Below are 18,183 nucleotides of genomic sequence, written 5' to 3' on the forward strand. Positions count from 1 at the left end.
ACCCAGTGGAATTGCTCATCGGTTCCTGGAGGGGGGGAGGGAGGAGAGGGAAAGAACATAAATCATGTAAACATGGACAAATAATCTAAATTAATTAATCAAGAAAAAATTTAAAAATTAAAAAAAAGAGAGAGAGAAGCAGGAGAAACTCATAAAAACCTGGAATGACTTACATGAATTGAAGCTCGGTGAAATAAGCAGAACCAGGAGAACATTGTGCACAGTAACAGGAATACTGTACAATGAATAACTGAATAACATTGATTCTCAGCAATATAATGATCTAAAACTATCCAAAGCAGTCATGATTTAAAAAAAAATCCATCTGCTTCCAGGGGGTAAACAGAATCTGAATCCAGACCAAAGCAAACTTTTAAAATTTTCTTTCTTAATTTTTTTTTCTATTTCAGTTTCCTTCCACAAAAGGAGTAATATAGGAAAATGTCTTACATGATTGTACATGTAAAATCTATATGAGATTGCTTACCACCTCAGTGAAGGGGAAGGGTAGAGGGGAAGGAGGGAGAGAATTCAAGGCTCAATATTCTTTGAAAAAATGATAGGAACTGTTTTTACATGTAATTGGGGGGAAATAAAATTCAAATTTAATAATAAAAAAAGAAAATACAAAGGGGTGGTTTGGGGAGGAGTTGGGAGTGGAGAATAAGTAATCTCTTGTATGAACAGGTAGAACACAGAAGCAGGATGTTTCAGGATTTTTAGAAGCAACAACCAACCACAAGGCTGGTTTAAACTAGTTTAGGCTAATTCAAGTACAGTTTCTGATGGACACAATTCAGTAAGGTCAGCCAGCAATACCATGACTCACTGCAGGCTCCTGAGTGCCTTTTTTTTTTTAAACCCTTACCTTCTGTCTTAGAATCTGTTCCAAGGCAAAAACATGGAAAGGCCTAGGCAATTGGTATTAAATGACTTACCCAAGATCACACAATTATGAAGTATCTGAGGTCAAATTTGAACCTAAACTTTTGGTCACCGGGCTTGGCTCTCTACTAGGCCACCTTGTTGCCCCACGATTGGCTCTTTACTGCAGTCTTACTCTGTGTCCATAGCTTCTGGTAGCTCATGGAACAGACGTGTTAGTTTCAGGAGTATTTCCACAAAGTTTATTAGCTGTGTGTAATCCTGAGTACATCACTTAATGTCTACAATCCTCAATTTCCTCATTTGTAAAATCAGGATTAAATAAAATGTTTTCATAGTGCTATGTGTGAACTAGTATTATAATCCAGTTCTAGAAGTTCCTAAATGAGATCCTTATTTATTCAAAAGAGTTTGATCTAAATATCCAAAGAGGAAAAACCAATTAGATGAGCAATGCCTATTGTATGGACCAACTCATAAAGCTCATTCATCAGTAGAAATATCTTGGAAAGATACTACATATGGGCAACAAGTTGAACCAAAAATCAGAATGAAGGAAGATAGCAGGCTGGATTGCCTTTGGGAATAAAGTTCTTTGAATGCATTTTTTTCCTCTTGACATTCCTTCCCTGGTCTCCATTAGCTAAGATGTCAAAGAAGCTACTTGCCCTGTAAAAAGACATCTACTAGGGGCAGCTAGGTAGCACAATGGATAGAAAGTCGGGAAGATTGGAAGAAGAGGTTCAAATATGACCTCAGACACTTCCTAGCTGTGTGACCCTGGGCAACCTCCATTGCCTAACCCTTACTGCTCTTCTGCCTTGGAACTGATACTTAGTACTAACAGAAAGTAAGGGTATAAAACAATTTTAAAAAGACACTTCACCCAGTAGGAAGCTGACTTTCTAAGCAGGATATTGGCAGAACTTTGTAAGTTGAAAAAGATTTAGCATTGGTTATTGGGAGTTGAGCTGTGGAGAGAAATAACCCACAGACTGAACTAGAGTCCAATATTCTAGTCACCATATGGTACCTTTGAGGTAAGGAGGGATTTACAGTTTAAATAAGATTCCTACTCACATAGAATTATGGTTTTCTTGTAGGAAGGGATGGGGGAAGGTGAAGGAAGGCAGATTATAATAATGCATACATCATAACAAAGAGACAGCAGAGTGTAGAAGAAAGTGCCTGAGGGTTAGAATCAAAAGCCTTAGGTTAGAAACTTCTCCCTGAAATAAAGGCCCATCTTTTAAAAACCAAAGATATTCAAATCTTTTGGTGTTGAAAGTATGTGAGGACACCATAGTCCCTGGAGAATTAAAACTGAGGATTACCCAAAAGGTTACAAGTAGATTTTGACACTTTACAAAGAATTTCCCAAAAAGTAGCATAACAGATCTTATCAAAGAAATATGTAAACAAAAAAAGCTGGGCTGGCTATGTGGTAAGAGAGAGGAAGAGCAGAGGGATAGTATGTGTTCTCCATAGTTTCCTTAAGATGTCAAGAAAAAGCATGTAAAATAGACCCCCTGAGGTGAATGGGAAACCATGGACAAGAGCCATAGGCCAGGCAGGGCTTGGGATGGCATGGAGGTACAGGGTGGTCTGAATCATTGAAGGGAAGACCCAAGTCCATGAGATCCCATTCCAGTGTTCCAACACTATTGATTACACAGAAGTATTAATGTAGAACTTCATCAGAAGACATAATGTTACTGTCATTATTTACCCTGATACGTGTAGTTGCACATGGGAAAAAGAGGAAAGAAAGTTGGAAGAAATGAGAAGAAAGAATGTGGCCCCCACTGTCAGGAGACTCTTGCCATAAAATCCCACAAAAGCTGCATTGCCATCTGGACTAGCATAACCCAGTAAATCTCATCTAAACTGTGTATCTTCCTTCCCCATTACTCTGGGCCTCTGAGAAAAGGCCAGTTCATCACAAGATTCCCTCTTGCATATTTTCTACTAGCTGCTCTAGGTCTGGAGAATCTTTAAGTGTCAATTAGTATGGCCTGGATTATCCACTGACACTATATCCCTTCTATGTGAAAAGTGAAGATAGGAGAATCCAAACAGCATTCCTGATAACTCCAACCTTCCCCCTGTCCCTCACACATTTGGTGTTCCAAAAGTCTTACTATAATTTTAAACTTTAATAATTTCAGAAATATAAATGCTGTAAACTTCTTTAAAAAGCCATTTGATGTGATAGACTTTGCTACTAACAGCAATACAATGATCCAGGCAGTTCTGAGGGACTTATGGAAAAGAATGTTATCCACCTCTAGAGGAAGAACTGTTAAGAATGCAAATGAAAGCATAGATTTGGGGTTTTGGTTTTATAAGATTATTCACTTACAAAAATGAATTACATAGAAATGTTTTGAGTGATAATATATGTACAACCCAGATTGAATTGCTTGTCAACTCAGGGAGAGGGGAGGGAAGAGGGGAGAAAGACAACATAAATCATATAACCTTAAAAAACTTGTGTAAATTTTACTGGAATAAAATAAAAGATAAATTTTAAATAAAATAAAATCATTTGAATGCTTTTTAAAATTTCCTTTTAATTTATTTGCTTTGTATATTTTTAACAAGATGGGTACCTTATTATTATACATTTTATATGCAACAATTTCTGGATAATATTTTCTCAGACCAATAGTCGATTTGGTATAGAGTCACCCCAGTTACCTTATCTATCTTCATTACACTTTTTCTTGTGGGGTCATATCAAAACTGTCATCTTTAAATGTAGGTCTTCCTGACTCCAGGCCAGGCACTTTACTCACTTTGACACCTACCTTTTAATCAGAAACATATAAATATTTTTAAATATATACAATTGACCTTGTAAAAATAGATACTATTTTGGTAAATTTTTAGCATTTACACTTCTGAGGTTATTAAAGCTTGTGGGACACCTTGCATTTTATAGTTTTATATTTTATAATATAAAAGAGAATTTTATAGTTGAAACCTCAGAAGCCATCTAGTCTAGCCCTTCCTCAAAAAGAAATCCTTACTATAACATATCCAATAAATGGTCATCCAACTTCTGCTTAAAGACCTCCAACAAGAGTGAACATTCTAGCTCTCAAAGGTACCCTTTTTCACTATGATATATGTGTATGTATCACCAAAATCAAAGGAAGCACACACTCAGAAGGGGATTTTAGCAAGTGTTTTTTTGTTAAGAGTTAATTCTGAGAGGCAACTAGGTGGCTCAGTGAATTGCGAGCCAGGCCTAGGAACAGGAGATCCTGGGTTTAAATTTGACCTCAGACACTTCCCAGCTGTGTGATCCTGGGCAAGTCACTTAATCCCCATTGCCTAGCTCTTACCACTCTTCTGCCTTGGAACCAATACATAGTATTGATTCCAAGATGGAAGGTAAGGGTTTTTTTTTTTTTTTAAAGAGTTAATGCTGTTAAGTTGCACATCTTGATACTTTCATTTGAGTTGATTTTGTTCTCTTTTTTAACCCTTACCTTCTGTCTTATGACTGGTACTAAGTATTGGCTCCAAGGCAGAAGAGCTGTAAGGGCTGGGAAATGGGGGTTAAGTGAATTCCCCAGGGTCTCACTGCTAGGAAATGTCTAAGGCTACAAAAACCCTTCAGTCTCCAGGCCTGGCTCTCTATCCACTAAGCCACCTTGGTTTTCAATTTGATCAAGATATAAGTGGTTAAATTTGGCTGAGAGGTTTTGATTGGTTATTTATCCTATGTTTACTCTTATAAACTTCTTAGTAATTTTTTTCTTTCTTAGGGTAAATGTTACACTTTTTACAAATTTTTATTCTGAATAAGAAGAGGTAAGAGGTAAAGCACTTTCACTGACCCCAAATTTATTTAATTTACTTAAAAGGTGTCATTCTTTCATTGAGAATTTGATTGTAGCAGTTACTACACTCTAGCAGCACTCCGTTGCAAACTCCAAGTATATACATACAAAGGGAAGAGACCTGGAGCTATTCTCTCCAGATCCCCTCCCCCCCTTCTGTGTAGCAGTTGGCTTCTGAGACCTCCCTCAGCCAACTGCCACTGGAAGCTCAGGACTCTCCTTTCCCTTCCCCCATCTAACCAACTGCCATTAGAACCTTACAATCCCACCTCCAGTCATCTTTGACATCAAGCTTCAGGTAAGACTAACCAGGTCCTTCTTCCAAACTCCTAGCCCCATTAATCCCATCCGCCTGATTTATATATTCTCTCTATCCAACCCCAGAAGCTCCCAATGCCCACCATTTGAAATTCACCCCTCTACCCCTCTGCCTTTTATGAAGGTATCTGTCCCCCATCCTACTGTAAGGATATCCTCAGCCTTCAGTGAGTCTCCAATGAACCTATTTGGATGATATCCCATAGTCCAGTCTCTAGGGTATCCCTTAACCTACTGTGAGGATATTCAAGATGCTACTGTACGAGTGTCCTACAACCTACTGTCAAAAGTATCCTGAGCTATTTGGGGGTATCTACTCCCAATCTATATTTCTTACTTGATCCTCTCTGCCGCTCAAGCTTTGTTTCCACCCCTCCAGATTCCTGTTGTACAGTTTTTATGTGGAAGTTCACCATCACCTCAAATTTAATAAGATTTCAAACCAAACTGAATCATTTCACCCCAAACCATCTTTTCCTCTGGACTTGTACTACTTCTGAGTTTCCTAGAAACCTAGAGTCTTAAAAATGACCTTGGGGATCTTTTAGTCCAGCCAATGAAGAAATTGGCCTTACACTCCATTCTATCCATCCTCCATCCCTAAAATGTGCACCCTCCTCACCTCCCAGGGTTGTGCTAGAACTAGCTCCAACTGACTTTTGAAAGCAGATCATTCAATTTTCAGGGTGAGCATTTACATCTCAGAAATTGCTACAACTCAAGGTTTTGATTTGTTGGTAGTCTAGACTTGAGAAAATGTTTATAATGCAGATTAAATATAAAAATGTGTTGTGCATTTCTGAGAGCTAGTTATTAAATATTTATCAGCACACATATGCCTCTCAGCCTCCTTGGCTTCCTTCAAAGCTCAACTCATAGGCTACCTCCTTTGAAAAGTTGTATCTGATGTCCTTAATTTTATTAGTTCTTTCTCTCTTCCTGAAATAATATACATATATCCATAAGATATGTATGTGTTTCCAAGTTAGAACATAAAACTCTGTGAAGATAGGGACTGTTTTCCTACTCCTAGCACCATGCCTTACACATAGTAGGCACTTAAATAAATTCCTTCAAATAAATTCCTTCTGGATTGCACTAAGGCTGAGTGGTTGTAACCAAAGTCACAGCCTGCAAGGGCTGGCTGGCCTCTTATTTCTCTCCAGATTCCTACTTTCTCCTCCATGGTCCTAGCCAAGACCCATGTTCTCCCCTTTCCCAATTCTTCAGGTATTCCTGCCCCACCCCCACCCCCTGTTCCCAGAGTCAATCCCAGAATAGTTCTTGCTTCTGCTGCTGCCACCATTGCTCTGACTCCCTATCTGAGTGGCTGGCCCCAGGTTTCTCCCGCCCCAGCTCTGGCCCTGGCTCCATATGGCCCTGTCTGAGCGGCTGGCCCCCTGCCCGGCGGCAACTCCACATTTCTCTGTCCCCCCCTTTTTTTTCCTCCTTCCCGGCGTTAACAAGAAGCAGATGTGGAGCTGCTGGAAGGGGGGGTGGTGGTAGGCTGGACCTCCAGCCAGACTAGGGGGGAGGGGAGGGAGAGAAGCTAGAGGCCAGGGCCCGCCCCACACAGCCACCCTCACTCAGAGCCGCCACAGGGGCACAGCCTCATCATCCCAGAGGAACCAGTGAGCAAGGGATGAGGCAAAGAAGGTGGCAGGGAAATCCAGAAGGGTAGGGAGCAAGGAGAGGACTGTGAGGGGGCCAGGGAGGGGGCATGAGGAGACGGACCCAGATAGGTAAGGAAGAACTGAGGGACTAGGTGCTACAAGAACAGACCCTCCTCTGAAGAGAAACGGAGCAGAGCGGAAAGAAGAGAGGGAGGAACAGAAAGAGGAGGGGGGAAAGATCAGGAGGGGGAGGATAAGGAGGGGGTGTGAGGTTCTGTAAAAACTTCTGGCAGGCAGGAAGCTGGGGTGGGGAAGGAGGGGACAGGGGTTCTCTGTCCTTCTGGAGGGAGCTCTTTCCTGAGCAGCGTCAGGATCCCCCTGGGACTGAGGCAGAGGTGGCCAGCTGGGCTGGGATGTGCAGCTGAGGCTGGGCACAGAGTGGAGCCTTCCCCAGCATGGCCCCCACCTCACTCTGGAGCTGTTGCCTCTGTTGCTTGCTGGCTGGGGCAGCCTGGGCTGTGAGCTACCCATCCCGGGGCTACAGCCTCTACACTGGGGCCCGTTCCCTCAGTCCTGGGGGGCCCCAGGCTCAGAGTGTCCATCGCCCTGCTAGTCGCCACAGGTAAGAGGCCCCATTGACCCCCAGCCCCATCCACTCCCCAAGTCCCTTCCTCCCAACTTTTCCACTACCACCACCACCACCACCACTATCACTTTTCCCCCAGAGAAATGAAACTGAGCCTTGGGCCCGGTAAGGGGTGGGGCAAAAACTTCATATTCAAACCATTCCATGCATTCATTGACCTTCACCTATTCTTGTCTGCCTTGTTTATAAAGTTTCTGGTTTAACCAGTACATGCATAATCTGTACCAAATCACTTGCCTTCTAAAGGTGGGGGGGAAGGAAGGGGGAGGGAGGGAGGGAGGCAAGGAGAGAATCTGAACTCAAAATCTTAAGAAACAAATATTAAAATTTGTTTTTAACATGAAATTGGGAAAAATAAAATAATTTTTAAAAATTCACAATAGAAATAAACCTGTCTGAATGGGTTGAAGGCAACCCAGAAGGTGGCTCCTTAGCTCCCTTTTCTGCTCTGGGACCATATCAGGCTTGGTTGCTTCCAGAGGCTCTAGGCTGGCTACTGGGACATCCTCCTTGCTGTTCTCTAGCCTCTGGTTGCCAGCCCACCCAGGGCCTACCCACAGGCCCTGGCAACAGGGGCTCTACATTCTCTAAGAAACTGCTCATTGCCCTTAGGAGGGCAGGGAGGCTAGGAGGAACAGCTCCAGAGTTCATTTCTCCTTTTTTGTCCCTTTTCAGTGACTCAATTGCCCCCCTTTCCTTAATCCATAACTGACTCTATTCTCCCTGCTGCCCTTTGCTCTCCTCCTGACCCTGACTCTATCCTGCCACAGTAGATCAGAGGCCCTGCATGGATGGGGGGTCAGGAATGTGGGACTACTGAGAACTGGAAAGGTTGGGGAGTGGGGGTGGGAAAGGGAATAGTGAACAACTACCAGTGAATGCCCCCATTATCCTTATCTGTCCTGGGCTGGGACCAGCAGAAAAAGGGGAAAGCCCTTACCCTTTTCCCCTGAAGGTCTTAGGGCAACATCCAGTAGGACAGATCTCATATAAACATATATACAAATTACCTAAAGAAAATACAGATATAAGCCCATGTACACATTCTGGCATTAATAGTTCTTTAGAGGCAATAAATACATTAAGCTCTAAAATTAAATGGTTCCATTTATAATTCTATGCTCATGAGGATTTATATACACGCTCCCAGACTCCCAGACACATGGCATCACATATGGATAGACACATCTATTTATAAGCAAATGGGTATAAACCCTTCCCTCTCCCCACTCTCTGTGTTCCCATCTCTATTGGGAGTAGTTTCTGGATATCAGGAGATACCAACTTTTCCTTCTTTCCCATTCTAAAAAAAGTTTGGATTCGATGACCCATTATAGATCTAGAAAGCATGGGGAGAGAATCCAATGGATAAGGCTCTGCCCCTGTAGCTCCATCCTTCTGCCTTCTCCCTGGGGTCTTTCTCCCAGAGCTAAAGCCCTGATGGTTATGCCTGCAGGAACTGGTGTGCCTACGTGGTCACTAGGACAGTGAGCTGTGTACTAGAAGACGGGGTGGAGACCTTTGTCAAACCTGACTACCAGGCCTGTGGCTGGGCCCAGCCCCAGTGTCCCCGAACTATCACGTGAGTTGCCTGGGCCAGGAAAATGAAGACTGGGGGTGGGAGACCAGACCAAAATTGCAAAAACAGAGAATTTTACTAGAGGCCAAGGAAGTGATATAAGACTGAGGTTGGAAGTGGAGGTCAGAGCCATTTAGAATCAGTGGTGAGTTGGAAATATAAGCTGGACAGACTAAGCTAAGAACCCACTCAGGGACATCTTGCTGCCCCCTTGTGCTGCTTTCTGTTTTGTGAGACCAGATCTGGGGTTGAACCAAAGGATAGGAAGAAAAACCAGTGAAGGGCCAGTAAGGCTCATAGGCCCAGGATTATTTCTTTAGCAAGGACTCGGAAATTACCTGGAGACTATGTCAGAACTTCTCCATAAGCTTGTTAAAGAAAATAAGTATTGCAGCAAGGACACGGATCACTATCAATAGCAAATGTTTAAGCAAGATCCTGTGCTATGTGCTCCCATATTAAAAAATGTATAAAACTGAAAAAAATTCTCCTCAAAAAGCAAAGCATACTCTCATAAAAAGATGACTAATGGGGGAGGGGGCAGCTAGGTGGCTCAGGGGATCAAGAGCACTAGGTCTAGAGATGGGAGGTCCTGGGTTCAAATGTGGCCTCAGATACTTCCTAGCTATGTGACCCTGGGTAAGTCATTTAACCCCCATTGGCTAACCCTTAACACTTTTCTACCTTTGAACACAGTATTAAGATGGAAGGTAAGGTTTTTTTTTTTTTTAAAGTAACTAATGATATAAGACAGTCTATGATATATCAAATGTTTCTTTTATCCCAATTTATCTCTCCTTTAGGTATCGAAGCTTCCTCCGCCCTCGATATAGAGTAGCCTATAAAACAGTGACGGACATGGAATGGAGGTGCTGCCAAGGTTTTGGGGGTGAGGACTGTAGTGAGGGGCCAGCTCCAGCCCTGGGTACTACCACTCCCTATCCTCGGCCCCATCTAGCCCGTCCCAATCTCTCAGGGTCCAGTGCTGGAAGTTACCTGAGTGGGCTTGGAGGAGAAGGTATGTACCAAGAATAAGAAGGGTAAAGAAGATAGAGTAGGTCTAGTTGAATAATGTGGGCACAGATAACTGGAGACAGGACTAATAAACTTGAAGACAGAAAAGGGGGGGCATAAAATGAGCCTGATGGGCAATAGGCTTCCTCAAAGACTTATCTACTCCACACACACACACATATCCCTGCCTCACAAACCCCAGAAGCAAACAACTAAGCATATTTGTCTGGAATTGTATGTTTGTACCTGCTAGCCAGAGAGGTACTCTAAGCCAGGAAGGTAAAATAATTTCTCTTTAGTTTTTGGGTGGTGGAAAAATCCAACAGCACTCACTCTAGATCTATGGGGATGGATATGCTCATTTTACCTCTTGATAAGCAACAAACACTTAGCCAGGGTCCCTTGTGGGTGACATAGATGATCCTAAAGTAAGAACAACTCTCTTACAAGGAGTCCACAGAAAGATATTAATAGCTTCCCAACTCTAGTGAGTTGGTCCACAAAGACTCTAAAACCTTACATGAACACAAGTTGACAGACTTTGAGGTATACAATATGGCCTTTGGAGATCTTAGGTTGCATGATATTCTGTGCTTTGAGCCCTTCTCCACATGCATGCTGATCCCCTCAGGATGGGCTTTATTTCCTTTCCTGGGAAGAATTATTATTGATTACCAACTTTATATATATATATATATATATATATGTATATATACATTATTTTTTTCTAATTACTTGTAAAAACGATTTATAATGTCTTAAATTTTTTTTTTGAATTTCAACTTCTCTCCCTCCCTTCTCCCTAAATGAGAAAGCAAGTAATTTGATATAGCTTATACATGTGTAATAATGGAAAACCTTCCCATATTAATCATGTTGGGAAAACAAACACATACTAAAAAGAAAAAGCTTTTTAAAAGTATGCTTCAATCCACATTTAGGTTCCCATTAGTTCTTTCTCTGGAAATGTATAGCATTTTTCATCATCAATCCTTTGGAATTATTTTAGATTATTGTGTTACTGAGAATAGCTAACTCATCCACAGTTGATCATTGTACAGTATTGCTATTACTGTAAATTACCAACTTTCTGATGTATGCCTTACCTGTCTTAAGGAAAACAAATCAGTATGCCTTTTATGAAATGCCTGCCTTTTTTTTTTCTATTTCTGGAAGATGGCCCCATATGGGGTTTCTTGGCAAAGATACTAGTTTGCTATTTCCTTCTCCAGTGGATTAGGCAAATAGAGGTGAGCTACTGAGCCACCTAGCTGATCAATGAGGTATCTATATTCATCCATTAGAAAGTCAAAATTAGAACAGAATCACAGATTTTCATTTTCTAGGCTGTCTGGTTACAATCCCCTCTCTAACCCCTTTTCTAGGTCTTGGGGACTCTGAAAGGTTGAAGCAACTAGAGGAGAAAGTACAAAGCATGTCAAAGGATCTTCAAGGGCTTCAGAGCACCCTGCAGGGTTTGAGTGGGCGCTTGACTGAGGATGTTCAAAGGGCTGTGGAGACAGCATTTAATGGAAGAAGGACACCTGCTGATGCCGCTGCCCAGCCTGGGGTGCAAGAGACCCTCAATGAGATCCAGAGCCAGCTGCAGCTATTGGGTAATCGTGTCTCCAGCCATGATAGGGAACTGGGTCTCTTCCAAAATGGAGGTGACTCTTTGCATCCTAACCAGGCCAGCTCATCATCAGCAGAGAAGTGGTTTCAGGAGATGGAGCAGAGGCTGCAGGAATCCTGCTCCACTTGCATGGATGGATTGGATGACTTCCGAAGGAAACACCAGGAGGACCAGGAACGCCTCCATGAATTGGAGAAACTCCTTGGTTCAGTAGAGCAACAACAGAGGGAAGCTAGGGAGGAGTTGCACCAGCGGCTATCTGGGAGCTGGGTGCCTCCTCTGGGATGCTGTGCTCCTGAGCTAGGCCAGAGGTTAGGGGATGTGGAACGTCGGCTGGATGTGGTGGCCGGCTCTGTGCATGTTCTGAGTGGTCGGAGAGGGGGAGAGCTAGAAGGTGCAGCTGGGCAGGGGGGGCATCCCCCTGGCTATACCAGTCTAGCCAGTCGCCTGTCATGGCTGGAAGATCAGTTCAATTCTACCTTAGGCTCATCTGAGAGAGCAGAGGGTGACCACACCAGCCCTGGAGGCTTGGGCCACTGGTTTCAGGGAGCCAAGGGGCAGCTCACTAGGCTGGAAAGAAGACTGGCCAACTTGAGCCAGGAATTAGACTCCCGACTCCATGTACTAGAGGAGAGGGTAGAGGGAGCTGTGCAGGCATGTGGGCAGCTCTGTGCTGTTTACCCAGGGACCCAAGATTCACAAATCAGTGCCATCCTCAGTGACCTGGAGCGTAGGATCCTGGATAATGAGGGCCAACTACGGCTAGTGGGGTCCAGCTTGCATAAGATGGGGGTGGCTGGAGAAGCTTTACAGGCAGCTCTGGATGGACTGGAGGGAGAACTGGGGCGGATGAGGGAGCAATTGGGTATGCAAGGTGAAGGCTCTGGGGATTTGCTACATCACTTGAACCATACAAATGGAAGGCTGACCCAGTTGGAAGAGAGGATGCAGGCTAGAGGAGAAGACTGCCAGGGCTGTGGGGTACTTCAAGAGGAGTTAGACAAGTTAAGGGAAGGAGTAGAACACTGTTCCTGCCCTTTGTTGCCCCCAGGAGACCCTGGAAGCAATTCAGGAGTAGGGGGGCCTGGGCGTGGCCCATTGGATGGGTTCAGTGTTTTTGGTGGCAGTTCAGGTGCAGCCCTTAGGGCAATGCAAGGAGAACTCTCAGAAGTCATTCTCACCTACAGTTCCCTCAATGACTCCGTGAGGGAGCTACAGACGACTGTGGAAGGCCAGGGGGCAGACCTGGCTGACTTGGGGGTCACTAAGGACCGGATCATCTCCGAGATAAATCGACTACAGCAAGAGGCCACAGAGCATGCTACGGAGAGTGAAGAACGGCTTCGAATTCTAGAAGAAGGGCAAACTCAAGTTAGACAGTGCCCGAACCTTGAGGGAAGACTGACCCGGATTGAAAGCATATGTGAGCGACTAGACACTGTGGCCGGAGGTCTTCGGGGACTTCGAGAGGGGCTTTCGAATCATGTAGCTGGGCTCTGGGCTGGCTTACGGGAAACCAACAGTACCAGTCAAAACCAAGCTGCACTGCTGGAGAAGCTGCTAGGTGGCCAAGCTGGCCTAGGCCGGAGGCTGGGAGCCCTCAACAGCTCTCTGCTTCTCTTGGAAGATCAGCTGCATCAGCTTAGCCAAACTGATATCTCTGGTAAGAATCCTTTGAGAAAGGAATGGGGAGAGGATGTGACTGGGGGGTCCCTTGTGTTTGCCTCCTTCATCTCTCAACCACTCCTATTCCCTAAGGCCTAGTGTGATTTCTGACTCCTTCCACTCCCCTAGAACTGGCTGCCCCACAGAAGTGATGTGGCAGGGTCCCAGCCTCTCTCCATCAGGCATTCCATTCAATTTTTCATCAATATTTATTGTGCCTCCCAGATGCCAGACACTACAAAGATAAAAACAAAATCCCTTTCCCTAAGGAACTTCCATTTGAGGGGGAGGAAACAATGTGAACACTAGCAAATGCAGAAAGTATACAAAGTAACTTTAGGGGCTATCAGGAAAAGTTTCATGTAGAAGGTGGCACCTGAGCTGAGCCTTGGAGGGAATCCAAGAGGTAGTGGTGAGGAGAGGGACTACAGATTAAAACATTATCTATAGTGAACATCAAGGAACCCAATTTGTCTGGACCCTGAGGGATGGGAGATAGGAAGGGCAAGCAAAGTAAAAACAGTCTGGACTAAGAGGTAAGGAGCCAGATTGTGAGGGGCTTTAAATGTGGAACAGAAGAGAGTATATTTAATCATAGAGGTAAAAAGGAGTCCATGAAACTTCTTGAACAAGAGAATGACAGGGCTTTTAAGAATGTCAGTTTGATAGCTGGGGGGGGGGTGTATTGGAGAAGAAAGTCATTTTGGGAGATGAATTTAGATGATGCTGCAATACTGAGAGAGGTAATAGGCCTGAACTAAAAGTAGTGGCTATGTGAATGAAGAGAAGCTAATAGGCTTAGGAGAATGTTTCATTATGGGCATGTTTGAGTTTGGGACATCTACAGGATAAGTAGTTGAATGTGCCCAGAAGGCAGATCATGATTTGGGATTGGGATTTTAGTCATTTGCAGAGATGATAGTTGAATCCATGGGAGCTGATGCGATTGCCAAGAGAGTGTAGAGACAGATTTCAAAAGGGCCCAGTAGTAGGTATACCTCAGGCAAAGGGAGAAGCATGTGGGTTAAGATCCAGAAAAGGAAATTAAAAAGGGTCCATCAAGAGAACAGAAAATACATAACACAGGAAGGAGAGGATTCAAGAAGAGAGGTGTTTTCAGCAATATCAAGTACTGCAGAAAGGAGAGATAAATGAGAATTGAGCAGAGACAATGGGGGTTAGTAACTCTGAGATCTATGGTCATCTTGGAGCACTTTTATCTAAGTATATGTATGTGTGAGTGGGGGTGACTAAAATCAGATTTTAAGGAATAAAGAAATAAATGGAAAGAGAAAGTAAAGGAATTAAGATCTCCCCCCCCCCCCCAGGGATTTAGCCATGGAAGAGAGACAATACATAGGAATCTACCATGGAAGTATGTTAAAGGTTAAGGATGGAGGAAATCTGGACGTGTCTGTGGGCAGCAGAGGAGTAGATATACAAAGAAGGACTGAGGATTGTAGAAGGATAATTAAAGGAGCAAGGACCAAGAAAGGATTGGATGGAATAGAACCAAAGGCACAAGTAGGGTAAGAGGGATGGGGATCAGAGGAAAAGGTGATAACCTTGAATCGCCTCTCATAGCAAAACTAGCGACACAGTAGGATTGGAGTAGTAGACAAATAGTCAAATAGTAGTCCACATGCCCCTGAAAATCGGCTCATGTGCCATCTTTGACTTGTGTAGACAAGATAAGCTGTGTAGGTTGAACATCCCTAATCAAGGTAGAGGTCCCCATCACATACTCCTTAGCCTGATAGGCTATGACTGTTCTGTCTCCCTCTAGGCTGCCTTCTACCCACTTCTCATTCCTTGTCTCTCTGGCTCTTACCTCCTTTTGCCTTTTGCAGCCCCTCTTACTGCTTCACTTCACTCTAGTTTCATTTTTACAGGTCCAGCAGGGGAGATTGGACCACCAGGTCCTGTGGGAAAGCAGGGGCCTCCAGGCCCTATGGGACCCCCTGGACCACCTGGCAAAGATGGCAAAGAAGGACCCATTGGACCACCAGGTATATGATAGTTCATTCAAAACTGCTTTAACCTAAATAGCACTGAGCCTATAATTTTTCTAGCTTCCATGTAACAGAGAAGAAAATTCAATAGCTGAGGCTATTTCAATGCATTCTAATGTTTTGCCTCAGAACTAGGAAGAAAGGGTAAACATTAGAGAGTGGATTTTGGCTCATAAGAAGAAAAATTTTCAATTAGCACTTTCCTATCTGAGCTTCACAGAATCATAGGCTTTGAAAGCTGAAAAGACCTCAGCAGCAATCTATTCCAAACCTAACAGAAAAGGCATCCCTACTGTAAACCTTCCCAACAAGTTGTCATCTAAGCTCAGCTTGAAGACTTCCACAGAAAGGAGAACCATTCTAATCAATAGGAAGTTTTTCCTAACATCTGCATAAATTTGCCTCCTTGCAACTTCTACCCATTGTTTCTAATTTTGTTCTACCAGTAGAACAAAGCCCTGTAAAGTTGAAGATATTTTTGTGAGTTTGGTGCAGGACTGCTTATGTCAGTTATTTAAGGATCAGCCTAGCTGATTTGAAGAGGCTTTTTACTACCCTGGCCAAATACTGATGAATTTGTCAGTTAATTCCATTCTTGAACATCATCTACTATGTTATTCATTCAACAAAGACTCATTAAAGCTCCTACCACTGTGCTAAATAAGAGATATAAAGACAAAATCAAAATTGCCCCTGTCCTAGAGAAGGAATTTTATAAGTCAAAGTTTGCAGCCTTGTTTGGTAAAGGGAGCACTAACTCTGGGGGAAAAAAATCACAGACCCTGGAGATCTTGAAGTGTAACTAGTTAATGAGTAAGTTTATCTGGGTAGGAAAGATTAAAGAGAGTTAAGATGGAAGACTAGTAGTTTTCCATCTGAAAAGGAGAGAATTGGAACCCCTACCTCTCTTCAGTTATTCTTCTTAGGCTAGTAATAAGTAGGTGTTTGCTTTTTGTTGACTAAATGAACTTATTCTGTAGTGCCCTAATTAATGCATCTCCTTCTCCTGCAGGTCTCCCAGGTGAACAAGGTATGTATCCTTGAATTGCAGCAGCTTATTACTTTTTACCGTAAGTCGTTTGGGATGAGTTTGAATGGGGAATAGGAATCAAGTGGGAAGGGCTAAAATAGAATAGGTATTTGATGGAGTAGAAGGGTGCAATATTGAACTGATAGAGCAGAACACAGTGATAATGGGTATGAAATCGGTACCTTACCCCTAGTGAACATTTTACCTGTCCCTACCTCCAGGTATGGAAGGAGCAGCTGCAGTTCCTCTACCTCGAGTGTCTTTCTCAGCCGCTCTGAGTTCACCCCGTACAGAACCCGGCACAATTCCCTTTGATAAGGTCTTACTCAACGATGGAGGCTGTTATGACCCAGAGACTGGTAAGGGAAAGATGAGTGGAGGAGGGTGGTGGTAATACTTGAGTAAGGAAGGGGCGTTTGTTGATTTAAGTTGGTTGTGGCAGGCTAGGAATTCGAGAAACTAGATAAATGTTGATCCCTGAAGTCCAAAACTTTTGTTTTTCCCCTCCGGGCTGTTATGCGTTTTCCTGTCTCATTTGATACCCTTAACCTTGCTGACCAGTCTTTCTCTCTTGCCCCTCTGATCAGGCATATTCACCGCGCCTCAGGCTGGTCGCTATTTGCTGAGCGCTGTACTCACTGGGCACCGTCACGAAAAGGTGGAGGCCGTGTTGTCTCGCTCCAACCAGGGCATAGCCCGCATCGACTCAGGGGGCTATGAACCTGAGGGGCTCGAAAATAAGCCCGTGGTGGAGAGTCAGCCCAGTTCGGGTGCCTTGGGAGTCTTCAGCCTGATCCTACCCCTGCTGGCTGGAGACACCGTCTGCATTGACCTGGTGTCTGGGCAGCTGGCGCACTCGGAGGAGCCGCTGACGCTCTTCAGTGGAACGCTGCTCTACGAACACCCAAATTATGAAGGCAACTAAAGCGGCCCTAGTGCCGCATTGCAGGACTCGAGGGGCCTCCAGACACTCCAAGAAAGCTTAGCCTCGGACTGGCCAGCAGTGGGGGAGAGGGCGGGCTGCAGCAAGTGGTTTGCCTTACGGGGTGAGGGTGGGGAGCTTGGCCCCCCTTTCCACCCTCCCCAAGCCTGTCCGGCCGCCTGCGTTTACTTGTCTGTGGGCTGTCCCACAGGAGTGACATCTCCCGGAATGCCCAGCATAGCCTCAGGCGCCCCAGACCTTGGGCTATTATACCTCCTAACTCTCCGGGAATCCTGGGCCTTTTCCTTGGGAAATCGAGCACCCACTCCACCCTGCGGCCGTATTCCCTCACCGCCTTGCCAAACCGAGGCAGCCGAGGCCCCGCCCCCTGCGGCCCCGCCCCCTCCCTCTCCCCATCCCCTGCCATACTAAAATATTCAGGAATAAATTTTTTTTTTTTTTTAAAGAAAATTAGCCCGGTCTTGACTCACGTGCTAGAGGAGGTGGCAGGGCAGGGGAGGGAGGTGCCATGGGGAGGTCATTCTCCAAGGCTGTGGGCTTCCTGGGGCCGCGGTTGGAGACCAAGTGAACTCTTGCTGTCCGGGGTCCTGATCCTAGACAAGACCCAGGAGTCCGACTATGGGAAAGACTTCCCCAGGGCTTTCGCCTATGCCCAAGACGCTCGCCAGGGGGCGTCCCCGGCCTAGTGGACTTCTGGGAATCACGTGGACTGCGGAAGCGGGTGTTTGTTTTCTCACGTGGGGCGAGCACTCTACTGTGATTGGAGGAGGGTCAAAAGGGCGGACCCAGGTGAGCTGGCGCGGATTGAGACGGGAGCATTTGTCTTTTGCAACCACGCTTGGGCAAATCGCTTGGCCCAAGTTCATTTACCCTTGCTTTTCCCCAGCCAGGAGGAACTGGCCGAAGAGAACGGCCTAAGCCTGGGGCTTCCTTAAGCAGGTCTAAGATCTCGGGGTAGGGGGCGAGGAGGAGTTCTTGGGGGAGGAGCCTGAGC

At 44.7% G+C, this 18,183-nt stretch overlaps 1 protein-coding gene across 3 annotated transcripts; it reads left to right on the top strand.

The window, feature by feature from the left end:
* Positions 1-4,910: 4,910 nt before the first annotated feature.
* On the top strand, positions 4,911-17,378 carry EMILIN1 (elastin microfibril interfacer 1). Of its 3 annotated transcripts, none has more exons than XM_007475988.3 (8): positions 4,911-5,034; positions 8,770-8,895; positions 9,696-9,910; positions 11,292-13,202; positions 15,097-15,213; positions 16,229-16,246; positions 16,468-16,605; positions 16,834-17,378. In XM_007475988.3, the coding sequence occupies exons 3-8, from the start codon at positions 9,751-9,753 to the stop codon at positions 17,169-17,171; spliced, it is 2,682 nt and encodes an 893-aa protein (XP_007476050.2). In that variant the 5' UTR covers positions 4,911-5,034; positions 8,770-8,895; positions 9,696-9,750; the 3' UTR covers positions 17,172-17,378. The 3 variants fall into 3 exon arrangements, with proteins under 3 accessions (XP_007476050.2, XP_007476049.2, XP_001380339.2); XM_007475987.3 differs by lacking the exon at positions 4,911-5,034 and adding an exon at positions 6,581-7,289 and having other exon boundaries at positions 9,696-9,781; XM_001380302.4 differs by lacking the exon at positions 4,911-5,034 and adding an exon at positions 6,584-7,289.
* The last annotated feature ends 805 nt before the right edge of the window (positions 17,379-18,183 follow it).

Source organism: Monodelphis domestica, chromosome 1 (genome assembly GCF_027887165.1).
Source record: "Monodelphis domestica isolate mMonDom1 chromosome 1, mMonDom1.pri, whole genome shotgun sequence".
Lineage (NCBI taxonomy): Eukaryota > Metazoa > Chordata > Mammalia > Didelphimorphia > Didelphidae > Monodelphis > Monodelphis domestica.